The 19,065-nt window shown below is 33.2% G+C and overlaps 2 protein-coding genes across 5 annotated transcripts; both read left to right on the top strand.

The window, feature by feature from the left end:
• The first annotated feature begins 292 nt into the window (after positions 1-292).
• LOC107939064 (receptor-like protein 13) lies at positions 293-7,828 on the top strand. The gene is made up of 5 exons (XM_041089411.1): positions 293-1,332; positions 1,668-1,859; positions 6,978-7,201; positions 7,329-7,628; positions 7,680-7,828. The coding sequence occupies exons 1-5, from the start codon at positions 293-295 to the stop codon at positions 7,826-7,828; spliced, it is 1,905 nt and encodes a 634-aa protein (XP_040945345.1).
• Positions 7,829-11,427: 3,599 nt separating this feature from the next.
• On the top strand, positions 11,428-18,990 carry LOC107939059 (receptor-like protein 13). 4 transcript variants are annotated; one of them, XM_041088048.1, is made up of 10 exons: positions 11,433-12,111; positions 12,258-12,416; positions 12,601-12,759; positions 12,873-12,944; positions 13,260-13,412; positions 13,626-13,700; positions 14,028-14,102; positions 16,257-16,409; positions 16,486-16,632; positions 16,754-18,990. In XM_041088048.1, exons 1-10 carry the CDS (start codon positions 11,706-11,708, stop codon positions 18,916-18,918), a joined length of 3,564 nt encoding a protein of 1,187 aa, XP_040943982.1. In that variant the 5' UTR covers positions 11,433-11,705; the 3' UTR covers positions 18,919-18,990. The 4 variants fall into 4 exon arrangements, with proteins under 4 accessions (XP_040943985.1, XP_040943984.1, XP_040943983.1 ...); XM_041088050.1 differs by lacking the exon at positions 14,028-14,102 and having other exon boundaries at positions 11,430-12,111; XM_041088049.1 differs by lacking the exon at positions 13,626-13,700 and having other exon boundaries at positions 11,431-12,111.
• Positions 18,991-19,065: the final 75 nt, after the last annotated feature.

The raw sequence follows: 19,065 nt of genomic DNA, 5'->3' as shown, positions 1-19,065 counted from the left end.
TTCTTTATGAGCTTTCTATAAAGTAATATCTCGTATTATGTTATTAAAACTAAATTTAAATAAAAAAAATTTCACGAAATTTTAAAATTTTCAGGATGGTGTGATCTAAGGAATCTTGAAGTATTGAACGTGAATAGGAATACACTTGAGGGGACGCTTCCTCATTGTTTTAGTAACTTGCCATCTCTTCGTGAGTTAGATATTTCAAGAAACCATTTTCAAATTCCCGCTGTCATTCGCACCATTTGCAAACCTTTCGAGCCTCAAAGTCCTTTTGAGTAATCAAAACAAGATGGTAATGGAACCTTCCTTTTATACCTCAGTCCCAAAGTTTCAATTGAAATTCATCAGTTTGTCAAAGTGCATTACATCTCTCCAACTCAATCTTGAATTTCCGACCTTCCTTTACTACCAATACGACTTGAGATATGTGGATGTTTCTCAAAACAATTTCAGCGGAACAGTCCCAACTTGGTTGTTAGAAAACAACACAAAGTTAGAAGTTCTCATCTTGATGGGTAATTCTTTTACTGGTCCACTCTCATTATCGTTAGCTCCTAATTCTAATGTGTCTTTAATTGACATATCCCAAAACAAATTGCAAGGTCAGATTCCGATTAGTATATGTCCAACTTTTCCACATTTGAGCCTATTATTCTTATCCAAGAATGCCTTCGAAGGTGATATCCCTCCTTGTTTGAGTGGCATGAAGGATTTATGGATTTTAGATTTATCAAACAATCAATTGTCTGGAAGAGTACCTGAAGAGTTAATCACAAAAAGCTCGTTGACCATTTTGATACTATCAAACAACAACCTCAGTGGACATGTGCTTCCAGTGATTCTCAATGCAAATGGGTTGTTAAAATTATATTTGGATGGAAATAATTTTTCTGGGGAGATGGCAAATGTTGATGTCTCCATTTCTGAGTTTCCAACTTCACTAAGGGAAATCAATCTCGGAAATAACAAGTTTTATGGAAACCTCCCAAGATTGATAGGGAATGTGCCATTTTTGGAGAAATTAGCTTTGTCTGAAAATGGTTTCGAGGGTTCTATTCCGATGGAATTTTGCAACTTGAATTACTTGGAATTTTTGGATCTCTCTGAAAACAATTTATTTGGCTCTATACGGACCTGCTTTAATCCCCCAGACATAAAGCATGTACACCTGCACGGGAATAGACTAAGTGGCCCACTACCAATTGCTTTTTATAATAGCTCTTCACTGGTTACATTAGATCTTGGAGGAAACTGTTGGTGTTTAAAGGCAGTAGCAAGCTGCTTTGTTCTTGCTTGGATAGCAAGGCTCGAGACTTGCAGAAGAAACAAGTGAACAAAAACAGAAATTTGCAAGTGAAAAACAGAAATGAAAGAGAAATTTTTTTAATGAAAAACCACCTGAATTCTTCATTAACAAAAAGAATAAGGCATTAAGCCATTACATATACAAGTCAACTTGTAAAGCTAACAAGTTATCACCTAATCAACTACCTAACACCACTAAAATTACATTGGAAATTGTTAATCAGCTTGCTTAAGTTACTTTGCTGATTTTTCAGTCAATCAATCAATAAAATTACATCAAAAGTTTACCAACTAAATTCTACAAGAACTGAATTACAAAATACAAACTTAATTCAACACAACTAGTTGAATTTGAACAGCATTGTCGAGTTCAAGTTGCTGCCTTCAAGTGCTGCTTCTTTCCTGCATGTGACTTGCATGGAAGCTAACTTCATCAGAATCAATTTGATTGGTAGTATTCCAAAATGGATTGGCACACTTTCTTCATTGAGTGTCCTTCTCTTGAAAGCTAGTAATTTACATGGTAGAATTCCAGTTCAATTATGCAAGTTGTATTCTGTTAAGAAATGGCTTAAAATTGGTAGTGGATTGTTGTTGTTGGTAGTGGGTTGTTGGTGGTAGTGGATTAGTGGATGGTTGTTGGTGTCCATTTTCAACCACAAATCTTTGCCAAAGTTTTGGACAATTATGTCCTTGAACTCTCTTATAAATAGAGAGGTTCATTAGCCATATTCATCATCCCAAACCAAGAGAGAGCAAAGCTTGTTCTTTGAAAGCTAGGATTTTAGCTTTCGGGTTTTCTATAGGGGTTGAGAGTTGTGAGGTTCTCGGGTTGTGTCTTGAGTGTAAAACACTTGTAATCTTCATCTTGTTATAGTGAAATTTCTTTTCGCCTCTGCCCGTGGACGTAGGCATTAAAGCCGAACCACGTAAATCCTTGTGTTCACTTTATTTTTTCGTTCCGGTCAATTTACTTGTAGTCATATCGGAGTTCTCGAATCGATCCTTTCCGCAACAAATTTGGTATCAGAGCGTAGTTGAAGGAGTGATAATATTTTCTGAATTGCCCTGTGACTGCAGCTTTGTCTGATCTTTCACATCAGGAAGAAAATATTATCATTCATTCAAAGGTTCCAAATTATGGCTACAAGTGTTTCATCGACTAAGTATGATGTCGAGAAATTTACCGGGAAAAATAGTTTCAGTTTATGGCGCATCAAGATGCGGGCAGTGCTGGTTCAACAAGGATTGCTAAAAGCATTGTCTGGTAAAGATAAATTACCAAGCACGCTTTCGGAAGAGCAAAAGGATGACATGCTAGAAAGAGCACATAGTGCTATTCTGCTATGTCTAGGAGATGAAGTGCTACGAGAAGTAGCGGATGAGAAAACCGGGTCCGGTTTGTGGCTCCGGTTAGAGAGCAAGTACATGACGAAGTCATTGACGAACCGGCTCTACCTCAAGCAAAGACTCTATGCCCTGAAGATGGAGGAAGGTACACCTGTTTCCCAGCACCTGGATAAATTCAATTCCATTATCATGGATTTGAATAATATCGATAACAAAATCGATGATGAGGACCAAGCAATAATTGTTTTGTGTTCTTTGCCTCCCTCGTATGAGAATTTTGTTGATACAATGATGTACGGTCGTGATGACCTGACTCTAGAGGAGGTGAAAAATGCCTTAAGTTCCAGTGAGTTGAGGAAGAAAATCACTGGTAAGGTGGTCGAAAACAATGAAGGCGAAGGCTTGGTTGCTCGAGGAAGATCCAAGGCAAAGGGTGGAAGTTCAAGTAAAAGCCATCCTAGATCGCAGTCCAAGAAGAGAATACAGTGCTACTACTGTAAGAAGTACGGGCACATGAAGGTAGATTGTCCGAAAAGGAAGGAGAAATCAGAATCACAGGAGCAACAAAATGATCGTGCGAATGTAGCTGATGCAGATTCTTCAAGTGATGCCGAGATCGTTCTTGCAGTATCCGACTCTTACGCTGGTGGGAGATGGATTCTTGATACGGGAGCTACATTTCATATAAGTACTTCGAAAGATGCATTCTCAACATACGAGAAGCATTCTGGTTCAGTACTAATGGGAAATGACCACGCATGTCAAGTCATGGGGATTGGCACAGTTCGTATAAAGATGTTTGACGGTATTGTTAGAACTCTAACTGATGTTCGGCACATTCCAGAAATGAAGAAAAATTTGATCTCTTTGAGTACGTTGGACAAGAAAGGCTTTCGGTACTCTGCTGAAGGTGGAGTTCTCAAGGTATTCTCGGGTGCTTTGACTGTGATACGTGGTAATTTGGAGCGGGGCCTTTACTTCCTCGATGGTTCCTCGGTTACAGGTGTTGCGGGAGTGTCATCATCAGATGATCTAGATTCTGACACCACGAAGTTATGGCATATGCGGCTCGGGCATATGAGCGAGAGAGGCTTATCGGTGCTAAGCAAACAAGGATTATTGTCTGGGCAGTGTACAGGAAAGTTGAATTTCTGTGAGCACTGCGTCTTCGGTAAGCAGACTCGGGTAAAGTTCAGCACTGGGATTCACAAGACAAAAGGCACAGTGGATTACTTCCATTCTGACCTTTGGGGGCCTTCTCCGACAATTTCTAAAGGTGGTTACAGATATCTGCTTACCTTTATCGATGATTACTCGAGAAAGGTTTGGGTGTATTTTCTGAAGAGCAAGTATGAGGTTCTCATCAACTTCAAGCAATTTAAAGCTTTGATCGAAAATCAAACAGGAAAGAAGATCAAGCGATTCCGGACGGATAATGGCTTGGAGTTTTGCTCAGGTGAATTCAATGAGTTCTGCAAAAATGAAGGAATAGTGAGACACCGCACTGTTCGTCGAACACCACAACAAAATGGAGTTGCAGAACGCATGAATAGAACTCTCTTGGAGCGAGCTCGTTGCATGCGATCAAATGCTGGGCTCGGTGAAGAATTTTGGGCTGAAGCTGTTAATACTGCTTGTTATTTGGTTAACAGATCTCCGTCAACAGCTATTGAGCTGAAGACTCCTGAGGAAGTATGGTCTGGTTCTCCTGCTGATTACTCTGGTTTAAGAGTGTTTGGCTGCCCTGCGTATGCTCATGTAAATGAGGGAAAACTCAAACCGAGGGCGAAGAAATGCATATTTCTTGGATACGGCCAAGGGGTGAAAGGATACAGGTTGTGGTGTCCTGATCCGGTTTCGTCCAAGTTCATCATCAGCAGAGATGTGACTTTTGATGAGTCATCCATGCTTCGATCCACCACAAATTCCCGGGAAAAGGAGGAGTCAGATAGAATGGGAGATCACGGTGTTGAGAAGCAGGTGGAGTGTCAGGTGGACGCTCCAATTCCTACGGAAGGTACTTCAGTCCAGGATGATCAAGTTGAGGTGCAAGATTCCGATGAAGATGAGTCACCTCAAGAAAAACCATATAGCATTGCCACTGGAAGAACGAAGAGACAAATCAAACCAAATCCGCGTTACGCTAATCTGGTGTCTTTCGCGCTCAGTGTGGCGGAGTCCATTGGTATAGAACCTTCCAGTTATAATGAGGCTGTCACGTGTGATGAGTCGGCACAGTGGGCAATTGCTATGAGTGAGGAGATAGAATCTCTTCACAAGAACCATACTTGGGAGTTGGTTAAGCCGCCAAGTAACCAGAAGATAGTTGGTTGCAAATGGGTCTTCAAGAAAAAGGAAGGCATCCTAGGGGTTGAAGCAACTAGATTCAAGGCACGATTGGTTGCTAAAGGCTTCACTCAGAAAGAGGGGATTGACTACAATGAAGTTTTCTCCCCAGTCGTAAAGCATTCTTCCATTCGTGTATTACTTGCCATGGTGGCCAAGTCTGATCTAGAACTTGAGCAGCTTGACGTAAAAACGGCGTTCTTGCATGGTGAGCTCGAGGAAACAATCTACATGCGTCAACCAGAGGGTTTTACAGTTCCTGGTAAAGAAGACCATGTCTGTCTATTAAAGAAGTCTTTATATGGATTGAAACAATCCCCAAGGCAGTGGTACAAGCGGTTTGATAGCTTCATGATTCAGCATGGTTACACAAGATGTGACTATGATGCTTGTGTCTATCATCGGAAGCTCTCAGATGGTTCGCACATTTATTTATTGCTGTATGTTGATGACATGTTAATTGCTTCCAAAAACATGTCGGAAATCAACAAGTTAAAGTCGCAGTTGAGTGGTGAGTTCGAGATGAAGGATCTGGGTGCTGCCAAGAAAATTTTGGGCATGGATATTCACAGAGATCGCAAGGCGGGCAAGCTTCGTGTGTCGCAGAAGAACTACATTGAAAAGGTTCTTCAACGCTTCGGCATGGATAAAGCGAAAACTGTGAGTACTCCGTTGGCACCACATTTCAAACTCTCTGCAGAGTTGTCACCACAATCTGATGAAGAAAAGCAGCAAATGTCTCACATTCCATACTCGAGTGCAGTTGGAAGCGTGATGTATGCAATGGTTTGCACTCGTCCAGACATTTCACATGCAGTTAGTGTGGTCAGCAGATACATGAGTTGTCCTGGCAAGGAACACTGGCAGGCCGTGAAATGGATTCTCAGGTACTTGAGAGGTTCTGCAGATTTATGCTTGGTATATGATCAGAGTGACTGCACTAGCAGTGTCACGGGCTATGTGGACTCTGATTATGCTGGAGATCTGGACAAAAGAAGATCTCTGACGGGTTATGTTTTCACTTATTCTGGAGGAGCCATTAGTTGGAAAGCTGTGTTACAGTCTACCGTAGCCTTATCTACGACTGAGGCGGAATATATGGCGTTAGCAGAAGCAGTGAAAGAAGCATTGTGGATGAAAGGTCTAGTAAGCAGTTTGGGTTTACAACAGGATTTCACTGTTGTATTTTGCGATAGCCAGAGTGCCATACATCTGACTAAAAATCAGATGTTTCATGAACGGACCAAACACATTGATGTCAGATATCATTTTGTTCGGGAACATGTTACGCAAGGTGACATTGTTATCAGCAAGGTTGCTACCGAGAAGAATCCTGCAGATATGTTAACTAAGGTGATCCCTGCATATAAGTTCAAGCATTGCTTGGACTTGATAGGTATTCGGGATTGATTAGCGCCAGAGAGGCGTTTGGAAGAGGTGATCCAGTTCGAGGAATTCACTATGATGTTCAGCTTGGTAAATTTCAAGCCAAGGTGGAGATTTGTTAAGAAATGGCTTAAAATTGGTAGTGGATTGTTGTTGTTGGTAGTGGGTTGTTGGTGGTAGTGGATTAGTGGATGGTTGTTGGTGTCCATTTTCAACCACAAATCTTTGCCAAAGTTTTGGACAATTATGTCCTTGAACTCTCTTATAAATAGAGAGGTTCATTAGCCATATTCATCATCCCAAACCAAGAGAGAGCAAAGCTTGTTCTTTGAAAGCTAGGATTTTAGCTTTCGGGTTTTCTATAGGGGTTGAGAGTTGTGAGGTTCTCGGGTTGTGTCTTGAGTGTAAAACACTTGTAATCTTCATCTTGTTATAGTGAAATTTCTTTTCGCCTCTGCCCGTGGACGTAGGCATTAAAGCCGAACCACGTAAATCCTTGTATTCACTTTATTTTTTCGTTCCGGTCAATTTACTTGTAGTCATATCGGAGTTCTCGAATCGATCCTTTCCGCAACATATTCCTTGAGCATGATAGATCTATCTCATAATATGTTTTATGGTTTTATACCTTCTTGTTTGGGAAATTTAACTCTTAAAACGAAATACCAGAAGACTTTGACATCATATTCTGAGGCAAGTGATGTATTGGAAGACATATTACCATACCATAAGGAAACACGGTGGCGTGGGGATGACTTACAAGAGTATCCTGAAACCTACATGGAAGAATGGGTACAGTTCACAACAAAGAGTAGGTCCTACTCATATGGGGGTCTCATCCTTGAGGACATGACAGGGATTGATTTATCTTGCAACAAGTTAACTGGACAAATCCCACCTGAACTAGGAAACTTGAGTCAAATCCATTCTTTAAACAGGAGTTATACCCTCATCATTCTCAAACCTTAAGCAGATTGAGAGTTTGGACCTTTCTTACAATAGCTTGAGTGGTGAAATCCCTAATCAATTGGTAGAATTGAATTCTTTAGAGGTTTTCAGTGTGGCACAAAACAATTTGTCAGGTAGTATTCCAGAACCAAAAGCTCAATTCGGAACCTTTATTGAAAGCAGTTATGAGGGAAACCCTTTTCTCTGTGGTGCTATACTGCATAAAAGTTGCTCCAGAATCAATTCGCCATCAACAATATCAACTATATCAGATGATAAAGGAGAAGATGGTTTGTTTGATACTTATGATTTTTGTGTGAGTTTTTTTATTTCTTATGTAGTTGTGTTGTTGACGATTTTTGCGGTCCTTTACATAAATCCATATTGGCGAAGATCTTGGTTTTCTTTTGTCGGAAAATGCATCACCACCTGTCGTTTCTCAATTGGAGGCAGCTTTCTTGCGTATTACATCTTCAAGCGATGTGTTTAACTATCATGAAGATTTATGCAAAGTTTGTTCATGTTGTCTTCGGAAAAAAATTCTGCTATGATCTTTTATATCAGGTGAGCACCTGATTGTTTTTGGTGCTAAGACGGATTTTGTTTATTTTATATTTTGATTAAAGCTTTTATCTTTCTGTGAAGGAAGCTTATAACCTTTGTCTTGTCGGTTATTACGGTAGACATGTAGTCAATTAATTATATTCACTCTTCTATCCATCTCCAAGTTATTTGGTATTAAATATCTTTTTTAAATTATATTCTGCTTTATTAAATAAAATTCAATATAAAAACCAAGTTTATATCTTTTTCAAATGCTTCTCTCTATGCATTTATGACATGTTTTTCGATATAAAAGTTATATACACAAGCAGATATTCCTTGGGTTAAAACATGTAGCGGTCCTACTCTTTAGATTTGCTAGGCACCCATGCATACATATGTAGAAGTATTTGCTTTGGGATGTAAGGTGGTGAGACTATCATCACAGCTTTGCTTAAGACTAATATTGTGAAAGAATTAGATTCTTGGATCCAACAGTAAACAGAGCGGATCAAACTTAAGTTAATCCTACTCTTCATTTTTATATCTAATCATTTACGAACATGGATATGAGAATATAACTGAGTCCAAGTAACATTGTTTTTAATCAAGGGGGGTTGGGTTTGAGTGGTGGACCCATTTTTTAGATGTAAGATGAGTTTATCATTTTCAAATTTGTTGATAATCCTTCATTTAATCTGCAGTGAAGTTGATAGATAGTCTTAAGATACTGCCCCAAGAAACTAGATATAGTAAATGTTGGTGTTGGCTTTGGGATTAAAAGGTTGCCCCCTCAACCTTGCCATAGAAGAAGGCTTAAAGTCTTCACTTGAGAAGCAGCCCAAATTTGATCTCCCACTTGATTTGTATACAATTATTTACTTTGGAAAAGTCTTTTAATTGAGGGTTTCATTAATTTGTAAATCTTATCATACGGCGTTGATGTCCGAGAATGTAGGCATTCTGTTAAACCTCTTAAATTTAGTGTGTGTTTTCCTTTATTATTTTATTTGTATTTATCGGTTGTTCTGTTACGTTTTAATATTCAATTATGATTTGGTGGGTTAATCCGTTGTGTTGAGTAGTTTCAATTTACTTTTGGTTCATTATTGAAGTTACATTCTGCCTTATGTTGCTAACATTATTAATTCTCTAATATTTAAAAATAAAAATAAAAATTATGTGGTTATTAAAATTATAATACTAAATTGAGAAACACAAATTAATACTTAATTATAAAAAAAAAATGAAACCCACAAGAGTATACGTATTAATTTATTTTTCTCAATTTAGCATCATAATTTTAATAACCACATAATTTTAATTTTTAAATGTTAGAGAATTAATCATGTTAGTTATTTTAATAAATCCATAAAAGGAACAAAATATATCAAATTAAATAATAAAAACTAAAATTTTAATTCAATTGAGTAAGACTAGGGATTAAAACTGTAAATTGATGTATAATAATTTTTCAGGCATTAATTATGAGATTATTTCCGTGAGGGGGGCCTATATAAGCTCAAGGTTGATGTAAAAGTCAATAGTCAACATTTGAAAGTTAATACAATGAATTATGTGACTGTTGATATATGTAATAATAATTTCTTAACAATTTCCTCCAATTTTCATTATTATTCATTATTTGTTTTACTCATTAATGAAATTTGGTGTGAATACATTAAATTGAAGGTCATTCAAGGAAATGGTAATGTCCATTTTCCACAAAACTAAAACTTTCTTGGTCAAACAAGTTGGATTTGGCTTCTCCAATAACTTAATAATCTGTACTAAAATTTTCCACACAATAGAATACGAACTCGTTCTCGTAAATATTTTGAAAAATAAAATAATATTATAAGTTAACGAATTATCAATTTAATTAAAAAATTAAAAGATACATTTTTAAAATTTTATGAAATTATATGTTAATATAATTATAAAATTATAGTTCTAACTTTATAAAATTTATTTTTTATCTTTAATCCTGAAGAGAGACAAATTAAGATAACTATTCTTGGGGCCATAACGACGACTAGGATTATGATTGCACATTTTCTAAGTCTTCATTTTTATTAATTAGGAAAGATGATGGGCATCTCCACTAAATTTCCACCCACAAGAATATACATATTAATTTGTTTTTCTCAATTTCCATGAGGGGGACCTATATAAGCTCAAAGTTGACGCAGAAGTCAATAGTTAACATTTGAAAGTTAATGCAATGAATTATGCGAATGTTGATATATGTAATGATATTTTCTTAACAATTTCCTCCAACTATTTTGTAGACGGTGCTATATTACATCACAATGGGTGACCAAATATATATAATTGAGATTTTTAAGCAAATATTATATTTTATCTTTATCCATGAATAGTATAATAATTAGGATTAATATTTGGTACATTGTTAGTGGAGTTTTTAAATTCCATAAGGAGAGTTAAAGGATTGACACGTATCCTATAGAGGTGTAGTATATAATATTAAAAAAATAGATATTTTTAAAAAAATAGACACATGCCAATTTTTTAATGTTGCTTGTGGGGTGCACTTGAATTGTGGTTCATAGAAGGAAATTATTATATAAAGGTTTAATTCTACAATAGTTCTTGTACTTTACTGAAGTTGTAGATTTAATTCCTAGACTTTAATTTGATATTTTAGATATTTCTTAAATTCATTAAGTATTTGTTAAATTCATTAAGTTCTACTATTTCAAAATTTGGTGTGACAAACATATTATCATATGTGTAATATCACTAAAATTCAAAACAATGAGAAATTTGTACATATTATCAGATGTCAATATCAAGTTGAACATTTCAAAATTTAAAGTAATGGTGCAAGTCTTTATCTTTCCAACAAACCAGAATTTTCTACATGATGGCTTTTTTTTTTTCTTTTTTTTTCTTTTTGCTATTAGTTAAGAGGATTTTTTTTAAAAATAACCCAATTTAATTAACTAATTACAAAAATGATTCAAGTAAAACTCAAGTCATATTAAAAATAATTATTTATAAATTTTATGTTTCAAAAACTAATGAATGTTCAAAGAATAGTGAATTATTAAAGAGAAGTTATATGATAATTGATAGTTTTAAAGTAGTGGTCTAGTAGAAATAAATAGTTTTTTTATAAAAATATTATATAAATAATTAAATTTTATAGTTACTCCTATTTTTTAAAAAATAGTGAATGTAATATTTTATTTTTTAAAATATTAAATTAACTCATGATATTAATTAAATCAAGAAATTTTATAATAATAGAGATGAAAAAAACTAAATTTTCAAAATCAAAACCTAAAATGTGCAAGAATAAAAGCAAAATCAAAATCAAAGAAGTAAAATTTCCATGAATGAAACCAAAAATGAAGACCTAAATTTTCCATTAATAAAGCCAAGTCAAGACTAAGTTTGTATATGTGTAAGAAGGGTATAAATGAAGCTCACAAGAAAGCCACATGAAGACTTTTGCAACCCCAACCACAAGATTTTATGTCCACCTCTCACTTTTCATATTTTTTGGCCATTCGTTTTTCAAGATTAACATCAACATTCTTGTGGTCCATTCATCCTTTCCTAACGAATTTCCACCAGGAGTTTTTGCAATAAGGAATTTACGTAAATAAAAAGCCTAGATTTTGATCCAATTTTTGAGGAATTAATTAATTATATATTATTTTTACATTATAGTGAATTAGTGGGATCCAGTATGTTCTGCTTGTATATAAATAAGAAGGTTAGGCTGCTTTAGATTATTTACATATAGAAGTTAACAAAAAGTAACATATAACTGAGAGAGAAGTGAAAACAGAGAGATGATGATGATGGAGTGGAAATGGTTAAGGCTTATTAGGATGGCAGTAATGTTGTTGGTGTTAGAAGGATGCAGATGGTGTACTACTGATGCTTGTTTGGAGCATGAGAGAATCGCTCTCTTGCATCTCAAGCCTTTCTTCAATTATGGTAATCAATTGCAAAGTTGGGTTGAGGTGAAGGGTTCAGATTGTTGTAAATGGAAAAGAGTTGAGTGTAACACCACCACTAGGAGACTCATAAAACTCTCCCTTAATTCTACAAGATGGTTTGACAATATGGGATACGACATGGATAATGGGAATCTCAATGCCTGGTATCTCAATACCTCTATGTTTCTTCCCTTTGAGGAATTGAAGAGTCTTTATTTGTCAGGAAACGCCATAGGTGGTGACCTTGAAAATGAAGGTCGTGCCTTTAACTTTCCATTAATTACATCTTTTATTATTCCACTACTCTCACCATTGTTAATTTGCAATTACTTATATTTTATTTTATTTTATTGAAGAAAAGTCACTAACTGCTTGTATATATTTAAAAGAACACTTCTACAGGCTTTGGAAAACTATCATCCACATTGAGTAATTTGGAGATCCTTGACTTAAGTTACAATTACTTGAATGATAGCATTTTGTTATCTTTGAGTGAGCTTTCCTCTCTCCGGTATTTAGACCTATCATACAACCAATTTGAAGGATCAAGTCATCCAAGAGGTAAATTAAATTTGGTCTGGTGTAAGTTTTTATTTGTATAGTAGAGTTTGAGGATGGTCTTCTAGGCTTGGTACCTAGTTTTCCATTCTTTTTATCCGTTGTAATTCCACTTTTGCTTTAGTAAAATTTTCATATAGCTAAGAAAGAAAAAAACAATTAACAAGTAATTATGTATATATATCAGGTTTTCAATTGCTTTCAAGACTCAATAACTTGGAAACTCTTGATTTAAGTTGGAATTCTTTGAAGAATAGCATTTTGTTCCATATGAGAAATCTTTCATCCTTGAAGACTTTAAGATTGAGACGTAATCAGTTGAAAGGAAGGCTGGATCATATTCAAGGTAGACTGATTTTACCTGTTTCTTTTCAACTTTAAAAATCAGTATGTATATTCAAGTTTGATTTCATCATACGATCAATATATAACTAATCAATACTTGGGATTGAATTTTAGGGTTGAATAATTTGACAAACTTGAAATACTTGGATTTAAGTGACAACAGCATTGAAAGCATCTCAAACCAAGGTATAAGTACAGTATTTATATGTCAATTCATATTAAAGGTAGACTGGTTTTATATGTTTCTTTTTTACTTTAAAACCAATTTTTGTTTAAGGGACAGTTAATGTTGCAATATTTCAAAATTGAGTAAATTAAGTAGGAAGGTATCTCAAACAAAGTATTTATATGTTGAATCAATTAAGTTTTACTTGTAAAATGTAGCTTATCAATTCATGGGAAAGCTTGTAAATTGGCTCTTCCTTCTCAAACAAACATTTTTCCTAGCTATTTATATATTGAATGATATTAACTATACTAATTATTTTCTTCCAATGATAGATGGAACACAATGGAGGCTAACAAACTTAGAGGAACTTGATTTAAGTAATAATCTCTTTCGGAACAACACAATTTCCTTTCCTCAGGGGCTTTCAAGCCTAAAGTCTTTGACTTTGTACAACAACAGTTTGCAAGGCTCATTAGATACTAAAGGTACTAAAGCTATAACTTTGTTTTTCTTGATAATTCTTTCTAGAACCTTTTAAAATTAATTGTTTCAAATTTGAGCATTCAGATTTCACGTTTGAGGTTTTTCATCTTCACTTCAAGTTTTAGATTTACTTTTTTTTTATTTCATTAAAATATTAAGTAGAAATTAAAATTATTAACATAATGATTTTTTGAATTGGACATGGATATGTATAGGATTGAGCAATTTAACAAATTTGAAGAAACTCGATTTACGTTGGAATCAAATTGAAAGCTTTCAATCCTTTAAAGGTATGCATTTATATTTAACCAATTACCTAAATTCTTACATATAATTAAATTTTATGCCAATTCATTTTAGTGATGAAATTATATAAATGTGGTTCAAAATTGGAGTTGACCCACTTGGAAGTGCTTTATTTAGATTACAATCTCTTCAATACTAGTGTATTTGCATCCCTTAACAAGCTTTCAAATTTGAAATCTTTGAGCATAAATTACAATCAATTGAAAGGATCAATAGATACGAAAGGTAAAAATATTAGTTTTTTTAACAAAGAATATAATAATGTTTTAAGAGAATATAATGAAGTTGATTTGTTGCTTTTTTTTTCCTAGATTTGGAAGCATTCATCAACTTAAGGGAACTATATATGGGATATAATGAATTGAAAGATTTGGTGATCCACCAAGGTATCATTTAATTAAACTTCCTTTTTTTTTAAAATTTAGAAATTTAGTTTTTATCTCAGATATTATAATGACCGTTATTGTCATAAATATTAATAAAGTTATATCATATCATACTTGAAAGTAAAATATGAGTTTGGTGAAACATTTTCTAAATCCTCCATTATAATGTGTTTCAACTTTAGTTTGAAATTAAAATTCTTTAAAATTTTCTTAATTTTAAAATATTAATGTTTATAATTATTTTGTTTGTAAAAATATATTTTTTAAAATAATTTATTTAATTTTTATGAGATAAAAAATAATTATAACAATAAAAACAATGATATTACAAATAAATAAAAACATATATTTATGAGAAAATATGTAATATAACTATATTTTAATTTCATATTTTTTTAATAGTATAAAACATAAAAATACATATTAGAGTTACATAAATCACATTTTTTTTGCCAAAAATAAATAAATATGAATTTTGAATAATTTAAAAAAATCTTCAATTTTATGAAATTTAAACATACATTTAGAGGTGCTTAAACTTCCATCGCAAACTTTTTATAAATTTCAAAATGCACATGTTATTAACATATGTCTACATACTCTTTATAAATTTGTAATTTAATTCTTATACTTTTATTTTTAGGAATTTAGTCCCTCTATTTTAAAAAAAAAATTCAAAATCCAAGTTCAATAGTTAAAATTGTTAATTTTTTTAAAAATAATTAGTTGGTGTGACATTTTGAAATAAAAAAACTTTGGTAGCAATGTAACTAAAAAATGACATAATGAAAATGGATTTAATAAAACAATTTTAACAGTATTAATAATTAGACTTGAATTTTGAAATTGAGTAAAATAAATGGCATAAAACATAAAAATACACGTTAGAGTTAATTAAATGGCATTTTTTGGCCAAAAATAAATAAATGTCAATTTTGAATAATTTAAAAAAAAACTTCAATTTTATGAAATTTAAACATACATTTTGAGGTGCTTAAAATTTTTTTTCCAAACTTTTTATAAATTTCAAAATGCACATGTTATTAACTTTTTGGTTTAAAAAATGTGATAGGTCTACGTACTCTTTACGAATTTGTAATTTAATTCTTGTATTTCTATTTTCGTCAATTTCCCTCTATTTTTTAAAATTTAAAATCCAAGTTCAATTGTTAACATTGTTATTTTTTTAAATTAATTTATTGGTGTTGACATTTTGAAATAAAAAAACCTTGGTAGCAATGTAACTAAAAGATGACGTAATGAACATGGATTTAATAAAATAATTTCAATAGTATTAATAGTTAGACCTGAATTTTGAAAATTTATTTTTGTAAAGAGAAAAATATGCACATTAGATTTAAATAAAAATAATATTTTTTTTAGTTTAAAATTTTCTATTTTATAATAGAACCATGATTTAAATAAATGAAATTTTGAAGAATTGCCAAAAAAAACTATGTAGGTGAAATTTAAATAGAGAATTTGAGAAGCTGAAAGTCTCTTTCGGAATTTATAAATTTTAAAATTCAAAAGGATGTATTTTGACAATTTTAGGGCAATGATTTAGTGCTTTAAAATTTTGATTTAATATGGAGAATTTAATTAAAAATTTATTTATTAGATTGTAAAATATTTCTTAACATTTATAATTGAGTACAAAGTAAATTAAGTTTAAGGGAAAATATTTAGTACTATTAATGAAACTCTTTTCTTTTATCAAATTTTTTTTTTAAAAAATCTGGTTTTTTAAAAAAAATCGGGGTGGTACTATTAATGAAATTCTAAACTTGATAAGTAGGATTGAGATAATAACAAATATATTATATGGTATAATAAAATATTAAAAAAAGAAATATTTAAAAGAAATAGGTTACTGGCCATTTTTTAACTTCACTTGTAGAGTTAAAAAACTCCATTACTAGTACCAAATACTAATATTAAGGAATTAAATGCTAAATTAATTTCAAACATATTTAAATCTGATATGAATCAAGAAAAAAATTATTTTGAAATTATATTTTATCTTAGAATGCTAAAAAAGGATTAGTTTAATTAATAAAATGAATAAATAGTTATGTTAAGATTTGGACATTCTCTATTAAAATTTTATTTTATTGATGAAAACAAATATTTATATATTTCTTTCACTTACAGAAAATAAGGGATTGAGAAATTTGAAAGTTTTGTTTCTTTATCACGCTTTCACCGATGGAAGCATTCCATTACAAAATTTAGTGGAGTCTTTCTCATCAGTTAAAGCCTTTCATCTACAATACAATTATCTGAACATGACTCTGGCTACTCAAGGTAAGTGAAAGTCATTATGTTCTTTTCCAAAACAGCTTACGTTTATTAACATCTAATACCTCTTCCCATCCTATAGAATTAAATGTGTCGAGCAATGTGGAGGAATTATATTTTGACGGATCTACTCTCAACACCAACATTTTGCAAAGCATTGGAGTATTCGCTTCTCTTAAAACATTGTCTTTACATGATTGTGGACTTATCGGTCCCTTACCTAATCATGGTAAATAAATTTATGGGTCAAATTGACTTCTTTATGAGCCTTCTGGGATATAATATCTCCTATTCTGTTTAATAGATCAAATTTAATTAAAATTTCTTCAATGAATTTATAAATTTTTCAGGATGGTGTGATCTAAGGAACCTTGAAGTGTTGGATGTGAGTGGGAATGCACTTGAGGGGATGCTTCCTCATTGTTTCAGTAACTTGACATCTCTTCGTGAGTTACATATTTCAGCAAACCGTTTTCAAATTCCACTATCATTCGCACCATTTGCAAACCTTTCAAACCTCAAAGTCCTTTCCGGTGATGAAAACAAGATGGTAATGGAACCTTCCTTTTATACCTCAGTCCCAAAGTTTCAATTGACCAGCATCAGTTTGTCAAAGTGCATTACATCTCAACAACTCAATCTTGAACTTCCTACCTTCCTTTACTACCAATATGACTTGAGATATGTGGATCTTTCTCATAACAATTTCAGCGGAACAGTCCCAACTTGGTTGTTAGAAAACAACACAAAGTTAGAAGTTCTCATCTTGATGGGTAATTCCTTTACTGGTCCTCTCTCATTTTCGTCAGCTCTTATTTCTAATGTATCTTCAATTGACATATCTGAAAACAAATTACAAGGTCAAATTCCGACTAGTATATGTTCAACTTTTCCACATTTGTGGCGGTTATTCTTATCCAAGAATGCTTTTGAAGGTAATATCCCACTTTGTTTAAGTGTCATGAAGGACTTATCATTTTTAGATCTATCAAACAATCAATTGTATGGAAAAGTACCAGAAGAGTTGATCGCGAAAGGCTCACTGACCATTTTGAGACTATCAAATAACAAGCTCAGTGGAAATGTAGTTCCTGTGGTTCTCAACTCAAATGGGGTGCAGAATTTATATTTGGATGGAAACAATTTTTCAGGAGAGATGACAAATGTTGATTTGTCTACTTTTGAGTTTCCAAATTCAATAAGGGAAATTGATCTTAGTAACAACAAGTTGCATGGAAAGCTCCCAAGATGGATAGGGAATGCATCGTTTTTGGAGAGATTAGCTTTGTCCAACAGCGGTTTCGAGGGTTCTATTCCAATGGAATTTTGCAAGTTGAATAGGTTGGAATTTTTGGATCTTTCCCAAAATCATTTATCTGGATCTATACCGTCATGTTTTAATCCACCAAACATAGAGCATGTCCACCTCCACGGGAATAGACTGAGAGGTCCACTATCACTTGCTTTTTATAATAGCTCCTCTCTAGTGACTTTAGATCTTAGAGGAAACAATTTGACAGGTAATATTCCAAAATGGATTGACACATTTTCTTCTTTGAGTGTTCTTCTCTTGAAAGATAATCATTTTCACGGTAAAGTTCCAATTCAGTTATGCAAGTTGCATTCTTTAAGCATCATAGATCTTTCTCAAAATATGTTTTCTGGTCCTATACCTTCTTGTTTGGGAAATTTATCTCTTCCAATGCAAACGAAGAAGATTCTAGACATTGGGATCTATAGGCAATCTACAGAAGAGGATGAATCAACACGCATTATGATAGCAAATCTGGGACCGGATTCTTACTACCCTTACAGCTACTTTGAAGAAGTAATAGAGTTCACAACAAAGAGTGGGTTCTATTCGTACAAGGGCGACATCCTTTCATATATGACTGGGATTGATTTATCTTGCAACAACTTAACTGGTCATATCCCACCAGAATTAGGGAACTTGAGTGAAATCCATTCTTTAAACCTTTCACACAATAAGTTGACCGGAGTTATACCCTCGTCATTCTCAAAACTTCATCAAATTGAGAGTTTGGACCTTTCTTACAACAACTTGAGTGGTGAAATCCCCAATCAATTGGTAGAGTTGAACTCTTTGGAGGTTTTCAGCGTGGCATTTAACAACTTGTCAGGTAGTATTCCCGAACCAAAAGCTCAATTTGGGACCTTTATTGAAAATAGTTATGAGGGAAATCCGTTTCTTTGTGGAGTTATATTGCATAAAAGTTGTTCCAAAACCGATTCACCATCAACGATATCAACTGTATCAGAAGATAAAGGAGAAGATGGTTTGATAGATACTTATGATTTTTGTGTGAGCTTTTTGGTTTCTTATGTAGTTGTGTTGTTGACAATTTTTGTTGTCCTCTACATAAATCCATATTGGCGAAGAGCTTGGTTTTCTCTAGTTGGGAAATGCATTACCACCTGTCACTACTCAAATGTGGGCAATTCTTACTTATCACATTTTCAAGCGATGTGTTTAGCTACTCAAATTGCGATTTGATTTCCACACCTAAATGTTTAATTATGCTAAGTTGAGCGATAATGAATATTTTGTTGATTTTTGCATTTTGAATAAAAGCTCTTTTACCTTATGGTTTTATCATTTTCAACCAACTATTTCTTTTTTCTTCTATGAAATTTAATGTAA

This window comes from Gossypium hirsutum, chromosome D02 (assembly GCF_007990345.1).
Source record: "Gossypium hirsutum isolate 1008001.06 chromosome D02, Gossypium_hirsutum_v2.1, whole genome shotgun sequence".
In the NCBI taxonomy this organism is placed as follows: domain Eukaryota; kingdom Viridiplantae; phylum Streptophyta; class Magnoliopsida; order Malvales; family Malvaceae; genus Gossypium; species Gossypium hirsutum.
The sequence above is the reverse complement of the archived record's forward strand: the minus strand, read 5'-3'. Positions and strand labels throughout refer to the sequence as shown.

Excerpts from the sequence above, each read along its gene's own strand:
- LOC107939064 (XM_041089411.1), top strand. The coding sequence starts at position 293 with ATGGTAATGGAACCTTCCTTTTATACCTCAGTCCCAAAGTTTCAATTG. Across the intron at positions 1,333-1,667 it reads GAGACTTGCAGAAGAAACAA|CATTGTCGAGTTCAAGTTGC; the intron begins GTGAACAAAAAC and ends GAATTTGAACAG. Across the intron at positions 1,860-6,977 it reads CCAGTTCAATTATGCAAGTT|CATGATAGATCTATCTCATA; the intron begins GTATTCTGTTAA and ends ATATTCCTTGAG.
- LOC107939059 (XM_041088048.1), top strand. The coding sequence starts at position 11,706 with ATGATGATGATGGAGTGGAAATGGTTAAGGCTTATTAGGATGGCAGTA. Across the intron at positions 13,413-13,625 it reads AGGCTCATTAGATACTAAAG|GATTGAGCAATTTAACAAAT; the intron begins GTACTAAAGCTA and ends GGATATGTATAG. Across the intron at positions 16,633-16,753 it reads CGGTCCCTTACCTAATCATG|GATGGTGTGATCTAAGGAAC; the intron begins GTAAATAAATTT and ends TAAATTTTTCAG.